This window comes from Excalfactoria chinensis, chromosome 7 (assembly GCF_039878825.1).
Source record: "Excalfactoria chinensis isolate bCotChi1 chromosome 7, bCotChi1.hap2, whole genome shotgun sequence".
NCBI lineage: Eukaryota > Metazoa > Chordata > Aves > Galliformes > Phasianidae > Excalfactoria > Excalfactoria chinensis.
In genome coordinates, this window is record NC_092831.1 from 32,455,566 (window position 1) to 32,474,261 (window position 18,696).

Below are 18,696 nucleotides of genomic sequence, written 5' to 3' on the forward strand. Positions count from 1 at the left end.
CAATACTCACGTCTGCAATGAATTATTTTTTGCATTAATAAGGCTCTGTTCTTGTATCTTGTCAAGTATTAACAAGGCACATTTTTCATGACCCTGGAGTTGAAAACAAATGACTGTATCAATTCAATGAGAAGTTTAAAATGAAAGCAAAATAAATGTCATATACAAATGTAAAAAGTTACACAGAACGTGTTTCTAAGCATCTGTTATAGATGAACTACAAGAGCCCTAAAACCCCATTTACAAATGGCCATTGCTTGAATGCTTTAGCATGTTTACAAATGTAGGCGTTCACCTGTCTTCCAACCCTCCACTCATGTAATGAACTCACCTTCTCAGCTTTCAGGAAGACTTGAATTTCCCTCAAGAGAAATTATTCAAGTGATTACTACAATTACACAACAACAGAGAAAGTGAGGCTTTAATCTCAAAAACTAACACTGTACTTCCTAGGTCTTTTAATTAAATTTCTGTGTTATTAATAAATTACTACAAAAGCCCTTCAGCGTCAGAGCTCTGTGATGATGAAACAGGCAATAACACATGCAAAGCCTTATTTCTGATGCTGTTTCAGCACAGTAATTCTACTGCCCCAGCAGGTGAACAGCTGCCTGAAGGACCTTGAAAATTCAACGGAGCTCATTTGCTTACAGAAACTGGAGTGACACTACCTGGAATCCCATCTCTGAACAGGAGCAGAAGAAAAAGTCCTGGAAGAGGGGATGCCATGGATGCTTTGTTTTTATTTTTTGCTAAGACAGGCAACAGCAGTAGCAACTGGAATCAATGGGGGAAAAAAGAGGGCCAAAAGACACCACCACCGATCTTATCAGCGCCTCTACTTTGTTGCAGAGTTCGAGATAACATTTTGGGTCCCTTCCATAGAATTTGGAGAATAAGAATCTATATATATCCTGTTTTTTCCACTGACCCTATGTTAAGCTATTTTACAGTAATACTATTTGGTAAAAATATCAAAGGATTTTCAATGAGTTCTCTTAGCGTCACTTACTTATGCTTCAGCTGCCTTACAAGGCACTCATCTTTCTCCATTTACTAAGCATTGAAACAGACTTGGAAAGAAGCTCAATACAGTGTCTTCACCTCAAGTCTGACCATCATGTTTCTATTGCAGAACTCTTTTATATAGGAGGCACACCCACACAAGAGACTGAAGATTAGAGAAGCACACAGTGGCCTTCAACTTACTTTACTGCTAGCCAAGTGCAAAGACGTATTCAAGTCCTTATCTCTTAATGTCAGGTCAGCCTTGGCAATGTTCACCAAAAAGTCTGAAATTTAGAGCAGAAATCAATGAACAAATGCAGTGGGCAAAGAAACGTGTGAAAACAGAGGAAAAAAATTAACTATTTCCAATATGTGTGTGCTTACATGCTAAGACTTGATGCAGTGTAAGCTTTTTGTGCATGAAGTGAAAATGACAGTAGACATGAGGATAATCTTGTGCAGTTAATCTGCAACCAAAGGCAAACTTCATACATAAATGAAGATGAATCTGTGCTTGACAGTTTGTGGCAAAATGAACTTTCCCATTTGCAGATGGGCAAGTTCTGCCTGAGTCACCTCCTGAGAACTGTGGCTTTTGCTCTGAGAGGACTAAACGGATATAAAGAATTGAGGGTGCAGCCTGTGCTGTCAAAGCTAGAGAAAAGAAAGTTCTGTTAGGGATTGCAGTTGTATTGACTTATGTCTGCATCAGGTATTCTAGCCTGGAAGAATCAAGACTCCCTATAACATAACAGAAAATGAGAGAATACATCTTTTTCACACAGGTAGTTTTCCTGACCGACCCTTAAAGTCAACAAAGTAGTCGGGAGAAAAGAATTACTATTCCCTTCATACTCTGAGTGCCTTGCAACATACTCTTTGGAGGAACTAAAACTCAGGTTTGTTACTGCAAAGCTTCGTAAACACAGCTGAGAAACATGACTGAGAAGAAATATTCTACTACACTGTGTAAAAGTAGAGCTTCTGTGCAGGGCTGTAAGAAGCTTTCTCTTCCTTAGTTTTCCCAGGAGACAATGATCATCTGCTTGGAGTCAGCAACCGCAGTCGAGCTCACCTTGAAGATGAGCTGGGGCAGGGAGGTACGTACCAACAGCACCGACGTGACCATTCTGAGCTGCCATCATGAGAGCTGTTTTCCCTGCACAATCCACAGCATTCACTTGAGCGCTGTGACTCAGGAGGAGCTGGAGGCACTCCACGTGATCCGCGAAGGCCGCTGCGTGAAGGGGCGTCCTGTGGAGCAAAGTCACACAGCCACGGCTGTTACTGGAGGACTACAATAACTGCTGAAGAATTACAACATTCCTGTTTGTTTGCCTGAAAGCGCACGACGTTCTGAATCTTACTGAACATTTCCACCAGAGGAAAGCTACAGCAGCAACATCCAAAACAAGTTAAACTCTATTTACAGCATCTGCCCCAGCAGTTTTATGCAAGTACATCCACATGGTGAGATTATCACTTTGCCTAAAGATTTGACTGAATGTGTATCTCTAGTTGTAGCAGCATGAATTATTTTATTCTCAGTTACGTGCCCTGGGAATGTTAGCATAACAACTTCTAATGAAGTATTTCTCTATTTGTACACAGCATCACCTCATTTAGAAAATAATATAAATGCGTTTAAAGATTACTGAAAGAGAAATAGGTTCAGGGAAACATCCTAGACCTGCACCCATCTTAAAGAAACAAAATGCTACTTTCTTAGTAGCAAAATTGAACGCTTTCATAGCTTGCTTGCTTTAAGTCAGTCACCATTTCACTTTGTTGCACTGTAAGCTGCTGTCTGAAAGAGCTGGTGTTATAAGTCTTAGCTCAACCACAAGGATTAATTCCAAAAATTCAGAAAGGAATTATGAAAGAGAGATGCATTCATGATGATGAAAAGCAATTTGTTTAAGAAGCCATTACCTTCCTTTGTCATCTTTGCAATTGACAATGCTGGCATCGATGGCTCCGATGAGCATTGATGCACAGTTTTCATGATCGTTGATTCTGCCGAAGACACATTAGAAAGATAAAAGGTCTACATATTTACTGCTATCCAATATTCATTTACTTCATTTCCCATTAATAGTTCTTAGTGATTATTTATAATTTATCCCAACATACCTTTGCCTTAATACTTTCAGTCACAATTCTGACCATTCATCATCGCTTCACTTAACCCAACTGCATCTATTGCTATGGATTTCCACATGTAAAGCAAAGCTGATCCTTCAATTCCCTATGCACCAGATGAACTGAAACTGCAGTACCAAACTAGGATTAAAACCTTAAAACCTTTAAATCCTTTGGTCTAAACAACAATCAGGCCTGAACTGAGAAAGCACTCAGTCATAAATACCTACATATAGAGAGATTCACTCTAACGTTTAAGGTTTCGAAACACACAGCTCTTCCAAAACACACCTTCAATATTTCCCTTGGATGTAACTCAATACTCTCCTGGTTACTGGCAATTTGTCTATTTCATAATGAAAATGAACAATATATGGTAACATAATGACATACAATATATGTCTAATATGGCTAAAAGACACGTTTTTATTTCTCTCATACATGGTTTTTGTTTAATTATGTATGACAACTGGAAACTACCAACATCTTTTCTAGCAACAATGCAGACTGTAGAAAAGAAGTCTACACAACAATAACTCCCATCGTTACTTCTGGAACATATTAATTCTTCTAATAGTAGGAGGAGTTCATAATTCTGTCATTCTAATAGCCCAAGTCATGGCCTAAGAATGGAAGAGCTATGAAATTCCACTCAGTGCCAAAAAAAATGCACAGGCCTGCAGTGATGAGAGGGAAAAGAAACTGTAAAAGGAGTAGAAATAAAGCTACACATCAGTGTTTCATCTAATAGCTCAGACGTATTAAACTTACGCCCAATGTTCCTTATCGTGCAACTTCTTTTTCTCAGCAGAAGAACAAGCACCATTTTATGAACAATTTTTAAATGGTTTGCTCATGCAAATAATATAAAATAAAGACAGCTTTATTTTCTTATATTATTACTTTTTCCAGGCATAACCCAAAGCAGAGCATCTGCATTGGATACAGATTTCTACTTACACAGCACAGTGCAACGGAGAGAAGCTATTACCATAGAATTTGCGGAAAAATTTCTGCTCCAATAGTACCTCTATGCAGTTTTCATGACCTACAAGAGACAGAAATGTCGAGTGTTGCACAGAGCAGGGAACTGACTTACTTCATACCAGGCGCAGAAGGATTATGATTTAACACTTTAAGCACATTAAGGTTGTACTCATTGTGAACGTGAACTTTTATATGACAGAATTATAAGTGACTGAGAACTTCTCTGTAAGTCACAAAGTCATTGGGAGGCATTGCTGGAAGTTCATTGGCTCCTGAACTGAAGGGTAAACACAGTGAAAACAAACCACAGAGAGCAAGTAGGGAGAAATGATCCAGCCCTTCATTTCAACCTTCTCAAATTGTCAGTCTGCTTTGCTATCATGCTTCCCCAAAACAGAGGCCACATTTGAACTAGGCAACAATCCACGGGGATAAACTTACCATTGTAACAAGCCCAGTGCAGTGGTGTATAACCTTGATTATCCTTCAAACTGCAGTCTTCCTCTGAAAGTGCAATCTGCAGTAATTCACTCAGCCAAGTGGCGTGACCCCGAGCTGCTGCGAAGTGCAGAGGTGTTCTACCTCTAGCATCTCTACATAAAATAGATACTTCTTTCTCTAAAAGCATCTGAACGCACTCTTCATGCCCAGTCATAATCTGGCAACAAAAAAATAAGTAAAGAGGCTGAAATAAACACAGACTTCTATCTAGGAAACATGGAATGCAATTGATGACTGCAAGCATGAAAAAACCTGGATGGGATTCAGGTGGCGGAGATGAAATCTGCATTTCTCCCATGGGTACCTATGATAACTGCTACACTGAAACATATTTGGTACAGTCTTCCAAAGGCACTGATTAGTAGATTGTGGAAGAGACTTCTCTAAGTGAGACTCAAAAGCAAGGAGGAGTTTAAGATTAAGGAAATATATGAGAAAAGGGTGAGGCTACAAAACCTGAATCAGGATACTCTAGAAAGCATACAAATGTGCAGAAAGAACTGAGGGGAAGATATAAAAATTATCAGAAGTACAAAAAGATGCTTTAACAGCCGGGCCTCTGTAACACATATAGTTTAGCTTTGGCACCTTTGTGATGATCATGTATTGATGTCAGAACAGCAATTTTACACCATAACGCTTATTACAAACCAACATTGGACTCTAGGCTGAACTGCTCACTGCAATTATTACACAGTTCTGAATAAATAAGATTGCTTGCATCAGTTTCACATTGGGTAGGAAGATGGTGCCGAGAAAAGGTTAGATGTGCCTTGAACTTCACTGCTTCTGGATAAAAGTTTAAGGTTAACATTGTTACATTCTGCTATCCAAGAAAAAGGATAATAACTGCTGGGCAGTCCTTTTAAATACACAGCTTTCAAAATTCATGAAGTTCTCAGTTATAGCAATGACTGCTATAGTAAATTGTCTCTTCACTAATTTTATCTAAGAGAAGATCCAGTCTTTAATTAATTAAAGTGAACAGTCAAAAGTGGAGCAGATTTGTCCCAGTTCTTCCCTCACTGGCTGTTTTTGGTCATGTTTTCAATCACTTGCTATATCTCCTACATTCAATATCCCTATGTCTATGTGTTTATGAATGAATTACGGTGACAAGAACACAAATGCTTCGAATTTGGAAAAATGAAGTCACCCCTCGATGTAAAGCTGTGCATCCCAGGAGATCTGCTGCATCTACAGATGCTTCTTTTTCAAGTAATAAGGAAACAGCATCAATGTGTCCATATGCCACTGCAAGCATCAGCGGGGTTCTGGAAGGAAAAAGAAACAAATCGTCAAACCAAAAATAGTCACGTCTATAAAATGGCACTCTACTTGCTACTGCTAACTTACTGTAAGACATAAGTCAGGAAGCCCCGCATTTCCCTCCTTTCCTACCCAGAAATCTGTTTGTTTCACCATACTCATCTATACAGCACAAGTGAAAACAGTTGCATGAAGTTGCTCTTAAGATGTCCAACAGCCAGCTATCGTGATTGAAAAAGACAAACTCATCTGCGAGCAGTTTAGAAAGCAACATCGCTCCAGACTATTCTTTTGCTTTTCAATACCTACTATGACTGTCATCTCCAGCAACACGAGTTTTACAATACGAACAACATCTCAGATTTAGGGTTCACCATGGACAAACATTCTGTCTCACTTTATCATCATCATATACCTGTATACTCAGAATATATGCTGAAACATCAGCATTGTAGAAAATAAGACCCTACAGACATCTCAGGATCTTGTTAGTTTTTATTGAGTCTGGCTCTAAGAATATATGAAAAGTTGCTTAAAGGACAAAGTAGAGGCCATGATTAATGAATAATCCTTTCCATCAGCTGCATGCATACTTTGTAGTCTCTGCCAAATTCTATTCACAAGATGTGCAAGAAATAAATGCTATGTATTTTTTTTTTTAAACAAAGAAGTTTCAGATGCCATTTGAATTACAGAACTGAAACAAAACCACCGAAGAAACTTACTGTCCTTTGGCGTCCGTCACATCAGGGTTGTCTGCAACTTCTAGCAAGAGCCGTAAACAAGGTGTATGGCCATTAATGACTACAAAGAAATAAGAGCGTATAATTAGGATAGGCTTAATTTCATATACCTTCCCAGTGGAATGCTTGCAGATGAGACATTTCTTATATATATGCTTATACAGAAAATATCCCCTGATGTCAGAAAAGAACATTCGCACAACTGATTTACAACAATGAAATGATGAGCTCCTTTTCCTCAGTAAGAGGAGCACTGCTTTCCATTCTTGCACAAATCCCAAATGAGTAAAAACAGAAACCGTGCTTCTCACTACTGAGAAGATTTCTAGCAAAGCAGACAGCATTCCAAAACCCCTCGCAGTGAGCAGGCAGACAAGGCTTTCTGTGAGCAGTTTTGGAACACCTTAGGAAGCTCTCAGCAAGGCTCATTAATGTCCCTGACTGTCGGACACGCTCAAGGTGACTGAAGTTCAGTACACAAAGTCACCACTACTGTTGATATTCTATAACTGAAAGACTGTTTTATTCCATTCCACTTCTTTTTCCCCCTCAAAGCCCTGTTTGGGATCTTCATTAGTTAAAAAAGCTCCGATGAGATTCTTCTATTCAGTCAGCAAGGAGGTGGCACACGATCCCATTAGCTGCTTGCTTGCCCAGAGGACCAAAAATCCTTGGTTATTTTTTACCCATTTTTTCGACTCTAACATTTGAAGCCATGGCTGCTTCTCAAAAACAGGCTTTGCTCTGCTGTTGGCAAACAGCTCTGAGGTACAACATTTTGCAGGGCTGAACTGAAAACCCATCTGTCTGTCAGCTGGCTTAAAGGCTTCAGCTTTATACGACCCACAGGATGAACAGAACAAGAATTTCTTCTTTAAAAACCAGCAATTCCTGTATTCAGTACACAGAAATTATGTCCTCCTTATGAGAGTCATGCATTCACACTGCCCACACCCTGTGGGTTGAGGCAAAACCCTTGGGTTCCACCTATGTCACATAACTCTGGCAAAAAACAAAGAGTGCACATCACACCACTCCTCCAAACATAATCTTAGTCACTCTACTAAAAATAGAGAAGACATTTTTAGTTATTTGCCACTAAGTAATAACATACACATCACATGTAAACGCTTTGGCAGGGCTGACAAATAAGTGACTCACAGGGGAAACAAAAAAAGAAGAAAAATATATAAGTTCCATCACCGAGCAGGAGGGAGAGAAATCAAAGCTTGTTGGTGCCCAAAAAAGTCTTTGGTAAGTAAGTTTATGAGCAAACACTCCCAGGAAGACTTCAGAGCTAACCCAACAGTTGCTGAGCACTACAGACCCCGCAGGGAACATTAGTTTTGCCAGCGAAGCTACAACACTGCACTAGGCAAACGTTTGCAATGGATCACCCAAGCCAGGGAGAGGAAAGTCTGGTGGTAATAAAATTATATAGGGAACACATAATCTAGGCTAAAGAAATTCTCTATGTTATGAGGTCAAAGGAAGTTTGTTCCCACAAGGGGAACAGGCAGTAAAAAATACTTCATTAGCTGAATTATTTGTCTACTGAAGTCAAAAACCCCTTTGCTGAGGGGAGGCTCTGCAGAGTCCTTTAATCTAATCCATAGGTTCAAGTCTCCTTAACTGTTGTATTCAGCTTCTGTAATAAGAAGGATTGAAGACAGACACTTTTAAGGGGATGGGCACACATGCCTTCTTGTTACCTTTCAGTGAATGGCAAATACATGCAAGTGTTTGCTTTGTGTGTGCTAACATGTACTGCCACTCAAAGGATTAATTCAGCAAGAATTCTGTTAGATTTCTCAAAACATGCCGATTTACCTCCTATGATTGCATTGCAAATAAAAGACACTGAATATCACTGTTTCCAATAGGAGACATCCTTCTCTGTTAAAACACCCCTAAGCAAAACGCTAAAGAACAGCGTAACAAAAAGGTCTTAAAAGTGGCTCTTTGTAATAGGTGGAGACAGAAGCTTTGTTCCACTGCTAACTACAAAGAACTCTGCACGGCTCCCATGGAAGGACCTGAACAGCAGAAGGTGTGTATGCATTCTGTTCCGAGCAAGGCAGAAAATAAGATAGAAAAGAAATAAGTCTGAGAATTAAAAAACTAATAAAGTGTTCGTTTTTCTTCCCACTAGAGGTCACTGCTGGGCTGTACCGAGTCCTTGAACCAACAGCCCCAGGAGCAATATTCCCTCTGGCACCGCTGTGCATTTAACCAACAAGTATATATTAAATAATAACCTTTAAATATGTGGCAAAACCTACACGTTCTAGTTAATTAAGCAACACGTTGTACCCGACATATGAAGAATGGAGCAACTCCTAACAACAGCAGATTCACAAGCTGGCTCAGGAGGAGAATAACATTTGAAAGCGAATGACATTTCCATAACATTACCACTGAAATAGGCTGAAGGTTTTGAACACAGCACGATTTCATTGCCTCCAAGGCCTGCCTGTATTTTCAGTTATTGTTTCCTTAGGATAAGCCATGACCTCTCTTCTTTTTGACTAAAGAACCATTACATGAAAGTGCTGTAGGAGAAACGCCCCACATCTTAGAGTAGGTGTAATGGAAGTATGGTAAAATAAGTGAGCAGGTAAAGGCCGAGCAGTAGTAGAGTGTGGGAAAAGTAGGGGTTTCTGTGAGGGATAATTGAACCATGGGACAGAGAAAAAAAGACCACAAGAATGACAGGGTTAACTGCAGGACGTCCTCAATGCACATTGACATCTCCCTCCGTTTGTAAGAAATAAGCATAGGGATAGTAAGTAGCTAAAGTTAGCTGCATACATGCAGCTACAGGCTTTACACTGTAAGGGTAATGCAAGAGCTCACTCACCTGAAGCGTGCAGGGGGGTCCTTTTGGTGACATTGTCTTTTACGGTGACAGAAGCACCCTGGCTGATGAGAGCTTCCACGCACTCTGCGTGCCCTTTAAACGCAGCCAGGTCCAAAGCAGTGCGTCCTTTCTCATCCTTAATATCCAGATCTACCAGAGATTGGAGTAGCACCTCCAAGGCTTGATGATGACCATTATAGGCCTGGAAATATGAAATGAGTCATGTAAGAACACACGGAGTGATGCTGGTCAAAGACCATGCAGATTATCACCAAACTGACCCAAAAAATCAGTGCATCTGCTGTTTATATACACTGAATGAGGTGTATTACTGATCTCAACTGAACAAAACAATTCCCAAAACAGACTTTTGTGCTAGTGTTAGTAAACACAACCTTGACCAGCTCTTTATAGCTGATGCTTCATAGAGTATTCACTCCAGTGGAATCATTTGGTAGAACAACTGCAGTAGACAAGTAGATGTACTTCCAGACCAACAGTCCCATTAGGATTAACTACAGAAATGCAGCTGACATTGCACAAACCTAGTGGGTAGTTCCAGAAACTGGAAGCATTTCACTTAGTTTTGTAGCGACTGCTTTCCTCGCTGTCAGCCTAAGAGAATATCCTTCCCATTTATGCATAAATGTCTAAGCATGTTACTAGAGTAGATACAATAAACAAAAACAGAAGAGAAATACAAATTTCCAAGAAAGAGCAGAGAGGAAACGAGCTTGCCACCTGGCCACGTGCGGGTCAAGTCCCTTCCCAGCACATGAATTCGTGTTAATGATAAAGTAAGCAGTAACCCCAGTTTGGGGTTCAGACACTGCCCTTCCTGCAGTCTTCAAACTGTAAAGAACTGAGAAAACAGCTTAGTGACAAATCTAGTCCCTTTTAAGCCAACTTCTGCCTCTTGTTCTCTCAGATGACGTATGGAAAATTCAAACGCCTGGTCAGAGCAGTTCTGACCTACTGACAAACAGAGATAATGATCACTACAGAACTAAAATATGCTCCTGTTTTCCAAGAAGCAAGTTGCTTCCCTATTGAGAGCAGATTCACTGTGAGGTTGAACAGTCAGTGTGGGGCCAGCTTGTGGAAGACAAGTGAAGATAGCTCTCTCAAGCAGAGACTGTTCAGTTTAAAAACATAAAAGCATTAGAAGGGCCTCACTGATGTGTCTGTGCATCTGAGCAGGAAAGCAAAGAAGACTGAGCCAGACTCTTCCCAGTGGTGCCCAGCGACATGACAAGAGGCATCTACTGAGCATGAATTTAAACATAGGAAAATATTTAAATACAAGAAAAAACAATTCTACCACAATGGTGTTCAGGTACTGGAACGTACTGTATGCATTCCCACACCTAGCTGAGCACCAGACTATTTCTGCACTCCGTGTATCTGCAGAACATCCCACTCCATCAGAGCCATGGGCTCCAGCTCCAACTTTATAGACTGGTTATAAAATTTCATAGATCGCCATTTAATTTCACTTCAGTTTCTGTTGCTTCTACTACCTGAGTGCTATAATCAATAAGAGCAAAGAGCTTCAGCTGCCACCAACTCAACGATTCCAGTTCAGAACCTGTTTTTCTTACATCTAGGCCTACACCCTTTCCCAGCTGCTTCAAAATCAAGTCTGTGATTAAACCTGCTTCAAAGACAAAGATTAAAGAACTACTCTTTGAGATGATGATCAAACAATTGACACATCTCATACTTACAGCTAAATGCAAAGGACTTTTCGTTGCTGAAGAATCCGATTCCTCAAACATGTTGCTGTTTTTTTCCAGAAGCTGAAAATGGAAGAAAAACATTACACATTTAACAATGTTTAATGTAACGATTAAGCAATTAAAATTAAAGCATACTTGGATAACCTAGGATAAGTTCTAAGGATTCAGAGGACAAAAAAACAACCCTAATGTCTACACTGAAGGGCAACAAGGACTAATTACTTCATATTTACAGTGAAGTATTTCCAAGTCTTCTTCCCCGTAGGATAGAGATAGGAAACTGATTTGAAAGCCTTTAATGAACATCCTTGACAACCCTGAATAGCTTCCCTGAATCACAGAGATGGTTTGTGTGAGAAAGGAGCAGTAAAAGTATAATCTGTGGAGTGGAGTAGAGCCCGTGGTCATTTCACATGGGAAAAGCGATGTTTCATGACATGAGTACGCAGGTAATGCACACATAAGCCATTTCTGATTCAGCATTTCTTATATTGTGACACACAATTTAGGTTGAGTATAATAAGAACCAAACTGCTAGCAAATTCACAGCCATTTTTATGCTTTCTCAGAGCAGAACTTCCTTACATAGTCTTCCACAATGCAGCACATCCTTGAACATAAACATCCCCAGAAAAGTTAAAAAGAACCAAACAACATCTAATAAAATGCATCACATGTTTACGATTCTCTACATTTCAAGACATCCCAAAGCATTTTAAGGCTTACAAAAGGGGTATTTCTGCCCAGCTAGAATGAGAAACCATGGAATTACTGTGACTAGCACCCTGCCACAAAAGCAAATGAACCCTGGCAACTTACCGCATTGAGGCTGCAAAGAGAACTTCACACAGTACTGAATTCATCTCTTTTGAGTAGCACTACTGCTGGCATGCAAGGCATTTTTATTTGAATACCACTCACAGAGTCTCCAAAATGCTCTCTGACTAGAAATTAACGTTGCCCAATAAATTAGTAACCAGAGACTGCAAAAAGTAAGAAAGGCGTGACAGGTAACCATAAGTGACTTGTAACATTTCTATGGTTCCAACTAGGTTTCCCAACTTGTTTGAGAGAGTATTTGGTGTGTATTAATACGTAATATGAATTCTAACACAACCTTGCAGGTAAGGGGAAAAACAAGTGAGCCCACATCACCTTTTTTAGTAGATTTGGGGCAGTTACAGAAGCACATTTGTTATAACCACGTGGAGAGACCCCCAATTTAAACTACCATCCTTCTCTTGTATTTCAGATGGACGGAAAGAGGATCAAGTGGTAACTCCAAACACATGGCCACACGTTTTCAGTTACTCTAAACATGCTCTAAATACTTTACTACTTTAACTCTGTTTTTCTCTGTTGAGGAAATGAACTAAACAAAATCCAAATGTGAGTACAAAGCCTGTTTGCCACTCAGTTCAACACCAACCTTTACTAAGGTGAGCACAAAAGACTAATTTAATCGCTTGTAACTACACTGACCATCATCTGTTGAAACGCTGGGATCATAATCTTAATACTTCCCTTAAGCTGTCAGAGGGCTCCACAAGTCTTCTGGAACAAGGCAGATAACTGCCTCCCAAATAGGTGGGGAAAAAAGCCCACAAAAAAAACACAGAAAATAGACACAATGAAGGCTCTGAAGGAACAAACTGCAGGATTGGAGAGCTCCTCACAAAAGGCATTCCAATGGCTTAGTTAAAGCAGCTTAGATTAATGCAGACTTAGCTTAATGAGCTTATTACTCACAGGGATGAATGTCTCTATCATAAAGTCGAGCATAAATGAGAACTTGAGAGTAAATCTGGCTGCTCCCCGATACACGGCCCAACAGTGCAAGAAGAGAAATTATGAAAGATGATCAAGGGCGCTGAATTAGTGATCTTTTTGTTTGTCTCATCAAGCACAGCTCGCAATTACAACTCATTCATGTGAAGGATACACACCACACTCGGAGACAGAAAGTACCAGGTGTAAGTTACAAGGGAAATTCTGCAGCTCCACTAGCATTGCTATGTATCTAAGAAGGGATTTACAATACCTCCTATATGATTGTTACAAGAATACACAAAACTCCTCAGGGTTCTAATTCCATCAGCATTCGTTTCCCTCTTAGAGCACCCTTTTAGGAAGCGATGCACATTGCGCTTCTCATTACAGCGCTATTTAGCACTGTACCTAGTTATTTATTCTGTGAAGTCTCCTTCACACTCAGGAACTCGCTGCTTTGGGAGCGAGATGCAGACAAAACAAGATAAAACATCCTTTATTCAGTTCCACTGTTACCAGCTAACAGCACTAGATGGCTGCTGCTATCTCTCCTCTCGCCCCACGCAAAGATGAATAACATTCAGCTCTCACAATTTTATTGGTGCAGTAATGGTATTTACAGACATTGATTTTATTTTGTGCTTATAATATAGGATTACATGGGCGAATTTGGTGTGGGGTATTTAACTCCATTTGATTTTACTTTCCCTCCCACTCTTGATTTGCTGTTTACTGGCAGGATAGTTTACATGACTGCCCTTCTAATAACCATCTCTAGTTTAAACAAATATAGTTTCACGGAGTATCTCTGCAATTTAAAACTACTATTAGGAAGTAAAGGAGATCATACTTTCATCACGCATGAAAGCTTTAAGCTTTCATATATATTTTTGGAGTTTTACTTGGCATTTATCTTAATGAAAAATAAGCATGCGAATTCCTAGTTGTACCAACTAACCGGAGAGAAAATGTTCAATTTCTGCACTGCTTTGGTCAGAGACATGGAGCAAGATTTGCTTTTTCTCTCAGATATGGTTGTCCATTGAACCATACCCTCCCTTCACGTCTTTAAGAGAATCGGCCACCATGCCAGTTCAGTTCCCAATGGCTAAAAGCGAATTTCATTTGCTAACTAGATAAGCAGAAGAGCAGTTTGAGAGGAAAATTAACCAGCAGTACTTACAGTCAGAGATGTCACCACAAAAGACTGACACTTCATTCCTTTTGTCCTGACATCAAAACATAATGGGTCTGACAGGCGCTCCACGCTGCACTTTAACTTGCAATTGCAATTTCACTCTTTCCATGGCAGTAAGGATTGTGTGATAGATTATTTCAATGAAAACAAAGCTTTTTTTCCCTTCAAACTACTGTAGTTCACTAACACGATCAACTCTAACATACCAGCAAGCGATACAGAACAACATCCCTGACTATCAAATAGCAAAGAAGTCAGTCCCAATCTCAACAAACATGAGGTTATATTGTTAAAGTATGAAAGCACATAAGACGGACAGAGCTCCACTTGCTCGTAAGCACACACGCTCACCATTCAGTCTTTAGGAATGGCTTGCTCCAGATGGAGAAAGAATTCAAGAATCTGCTTCCACTGTTCTCTTTTTAGCTACATCACGTCATTCATTGCAGAGCGATATTCCAGGCAGCCTGAAGGTCCTCCAGAGAAGAGCTCCTGGCATTGAGCTCTGTGGCTGAACGCACAAACGCACACCTTATTCTTTGAGCCAAAGGAGGTGGCCTTTTTACTCTTAATTCTTTATTCTCCTCATACCTCTGCACTCTCTGCAAGGAACCTCAGCTAAATTTCTCCTAAAGCACCAGGCTCATGGGAAAAACATAAGGCAATAAATAAAAACAGATCTCTGTATATAAACCAGGCCTTCCAAAACCGTACTCAGAGGTGTAAATATGTTGTCAGGCTGAGAAGCTGCAGTGTTTAAAGTAATGATCAGATTCCTTAGAACAAGCTCAGCGTTGCACTGTTTTGCCTTAGTTTTGATCAGATTCAAAGCTTCATATCTTAAATAAACTTCTTCCCCTAATAGTCTTATGCCAATAAAGAACTGTCTTGTAGGACAAGGAAAAAGAATTCCCAGTTATTTTTGTCTGATTCACAAATAATAAACTGAAAATATTTACTCAAGGGATAAAACAGTAAAATAACAGTTAATTAGGCACTTTTTGATTTCAATAATCCTGCCTGAAAAATCTCTTCTTCAGGATGAAGGAACATCCCACATCACAGCTCCCGTGATACAGTTTAATGGCTCGAGGTTAGCAATTGGATACCCAAGTACCTGTTATTACACGCGTGAAGCCAAAACAAAAAGTCTCCCTATCTACATATTTAGACTGGGGTTGGCATTGTTGGGTTCCCACTATTGCTTGAGCAAGGACAACTGAAAATATGCTTATAGCAACACTACCTTTCAGCTGCTGGAGGCTGCTCCCAGCTCATCTGATGTTTCAAATGTAAGAAACACAGGGAAGAAAAACAATAATGAATGTGAAGGGAACTGCCTGTATCAATTCACTATTGCTACCAAATATAATCATACAGATATAACCTGTTTCTCTGTAACTCACTAGAACTAAGGGAAAACTGCTCACTGAACAGAAGCAGTCTCTTCTGACCGTGGGTACAAAGATGAGGAGCCTAGTCCTGCTAAAGACTGAGCACAGTAGCTTGCCTGAGTGCTCAATCTTCTGTATTCCAGAGATAAACCGAGATGTCTGCCAACCTCTCAATAACAGTGCCAAAAACCTGGTCCACATAATGAGGTAGACAGCACAGGACATAAATGGTCATTCACATGTGTGCAGAAAACACGCTGTATGGCTTTAACTTTGCAAGCGACCCTTGGCCTTTGGTTTCTATACTGCAGCTCTAGTCACAAAAACGCGAGGATTAACATGGAACAACACTGAATCCTCTATGTGAATACAGAACATTTGCTGCACTGCTGTCTCTCACCCATGGTTTGTATGTCACCCTTCGTAACTCAAGAGAAATACATCTCCAATATGCGCTGAATTCCCAGCTCTTGCTTGTCTGGCACGCTTAAGTAACACTGGGAAGTGACAGCAGGTTTGTAACTGGTATGTTGTGAGAAAATGTGCCCAGCAGCAAGGAAAGAGATCCTGCCCTGTGCTTGCTCCGCACCTAGGAGCACATAAGGGGCTACAGTACCAATGTTGGAAGAGAAGACGTTGCAGAGAGCTCTGCTCACACAAGTCCTGCAATAATCTGGTGATAAGACAAGCGAAGCTGCAGTACGCCCTGCTGTAGCCATACAAGCATAGGCTTGTACACTGCACAAAACAAACTCCATACACGCCCTCCAAATACCAAGAACATTTGATTTTGCTTCAAACCCACAGTGGGTGCAGGAGAGGACTGCTCTGTCCCCAGGGGCAGAGCCACATTAGAGTAGCTCCAGGAGACGGCACTGAGCAAGGAGTGCCAAACAGCTGCCACGAGCAAAAAGAAGCAGTGATCTTCTAAGTGTCCTAATTATATTTGTGTGTGCAGGTGGGAGCTAAAAGGCTTTTAACCCAGAGCTGTGACCCAAGGCTGCCCCAGCACAATTACAGGCAGCATTTCCTGGCTACTGTGACCCAGGCTGGGCCAGCTGCGGGATCTCCCAGAGGTGGCAGAGGCTGACAGTGCCAGTGTACATGGGATGAAGGCAGCACATGTTTGTGCATAAGTCCTCTTCAATTATTAAGCTCTTCAACGAAGAAAGAACAAACCAAACAACATAAAACACTGACAGTACACAGCATTCTTCCTCAGGTCTGAACATCAATATAGTTTTATATCTTTTTTTTTTTTTTTAAAGCAAAGCCTATTTGTATGTGATACAACAGCATTGGATATCCCCCTGTACAACAAGCTGTTAACAGCTATTTTCACCATGTTTTTATAGATTTATTTACAACCCCCCCATCTACACTATAAATGCTCGCTGTGAATCTCCCAAGTCCAGTATTTGGCTGAACATTTTGGGCTTCCTGGGAAACTCAATTTCTATTCACACAGATTCAGCAACAATGAAAACACACCAACAAAGAAAACAGCCACACGGCCCACAAGGTTGATTGTGGTTTATCAGCTTTATCGGCGCTGCTACTGTTCCTTCAGAGGCAAAAACACGCTGTAGGTATGCAGCTAACAAAAGCTCTCTGCACACAAGCCTTGTAATGTGCACACAGATCCCCACACACAGAGAACTACTCCTTACTGCTGCCACAAGCACTGGGATTGCTTTGATCACGGTGAAGAAGAACCAGAGTTCCACCCGTGTTCAACATTTAAGCACCAGCTTGTTGAACAAGGACTGGTTTAACAAAACTACCACATTTTTAATACGTACCTGGATGCATGTTAGTTGCACTTCATGAGTTTATTGCAGGTTTTCACAGAACCATGAATTTCCAAAGGATTCAAATCATAACCTTGAGGTGAATTCACAATACTGGGACATTCATACACACGCATCTATATATCAGTAGACAAGAGGCCTCTCAGCCATCTGAGCACTCACCAGTTCCAAACACTGCCGGTGTCCGTATGCAGCAGCGTAATGCACAGTGTTGTACCCCTCTTTGTCTTGGATGGATGGGTTGGCATCATTCTGTAGAAGGAACTCCAGACACCTGCGAACAACACAGTAGTTTAAATGAGAACTCTCAATATTTGATAGATGCGGGTAGGAGCGGCACTGCAGACAGGCAGCCATCTTTTGATGTTTCTAACAGCACCTCAACTTTATTGTGTGTGTTGTTACTGTTCAACATAAAACCCCCCTCATCTTTGAAGATCTTCCTAAAAAACCACATTAAACCCAACCTTTGCTGCTAATCTGAATTCCGAAATGGCCTTCTATTGAAAGATTCAAAGAAAACTCCGTGACATGATGTAAACAGCCCATTTCAGAAAGCCAGATCTGCTGTTATATGCAAACTCTCTGACCACACCGTTGGCCTCCAACCACATAGAGCAAAATAAAGACTGGACCTTACTGAGGCCATTTCCCAACATGTAAGTATATAAATCTATTTTCTTCTTTCCTGGCATCCTTAATTCTATCTTTTCCAAAAGATTCCGTATTTTCTTCACGACTCCTCTCATGTTTTTCTTACACCACCAAGAAATCATCCTCTTGTCATCGTTACATTCTTCAATAACTTGTAACTGTCAGTGACTATAAGCTGTCATGCATACCCAATGCAAAGTATTAAAATAAAGCAGTGAATGTTACTGATGAATTCTTAAATTACTGAAGCTGTTTATTTTCCATTAAGGAAGAGCAACAAGCACAGAAGCAGAAATGTTAGGGAATATGCACACTAAAGAGAGCACAAGGCTTTTTTCCTTAGGTTAGCTCCCATTAAAGCCAAGCATTGTGTCTAGCAAAGCAACGGAAGAGCAAAAGCAGGGTGTAAGCTGCAGTGCAAAGCAATGGCTTTCTCCAGGAGTGAAGTTTAACTTCTTTACCGACACCAAACTTACAATGCAGCTTCTTTTTCCTTCATTTCACTGGTTCTTTCAAGTTCTTCAGCATTTTCATGGGAGTTACCTAAAATATTCTTTCTTCTTGGCATAAATGACAGAAAAACGCAACTTATTTTCAAAATACGAGTGATTTTGATGCAG

At 40.4% G+C, this 18,696-nt stretch overlaps 1 protein-coding gene across 10 annotated transcripts in view; it reads right to left on the minus strand.

Moving 5' to 3' along the window:
* Window positions 1-18,696, minus strand: part of ANKRD44 (ankyrin repeat domain 44) — an 87,437-nt gene that overhangs the window by 6,995 nt on the left and 61,746 nt on the right. For 4 of the 10 annotated variants that reach the window (XR_011904257.1, XM_072341182.1, XM_072341187.1 and 1 more), the window contains exons 15-26: window positions 18,553-18,636; window positions 17,585-17,696; window positions 11,238-11,309; window positions 9,511-9,712; window positions 6,633-6,711; window positions 5,795-5,912; window positions 4,579-4,795; window positions 4,111-4,198; window positions 2,941-3,024; window positions 2,117-2,262; window positions 1,210-1,292; window positions 11-93 (exon numbers count right to left, since the gene is read on the minus strand). Coding sequence is in view for 9 of the 10 variants with exons in the window: in XM_072341182.1 (XP_072197283.1) it covers window positions 11-93; window positions 1,210-1,292; window positions 2,117-2,262; window positions 2,941-3,024; window positions 4,111-4,198; window positions 4,579-4,795; window positions 5,795-5,912; window positions 6,633-6,711; window positions 9,511-9,712; window positions 11,238-11,309; window positions 17,585-17,696; window positions 18,553-18,636 (1,368 nt within the window). In the remaining variant the exon portion in view is untranslated. The remainder of the gene's footprint in view (window positions 1-10; window positions 94-1,209; window positions 1,293-2,116; window positions 2,263-2,940; window positions 3,025-4,110; window positions 4,199-4,578; window positions 4,796-5,794; window positions 5,913-6,632; window positions 6,712-9,510; window positions 9,713-11,237; window positions 11,310-17,584; window positions 17,697-18,552; window positions 18,637-18,696) is intronic. The other 6 variants (XM_072341185.1, XM_072341179.1, XM_072341186.1 and 3 more) reach the window with 2 other exon arrangements.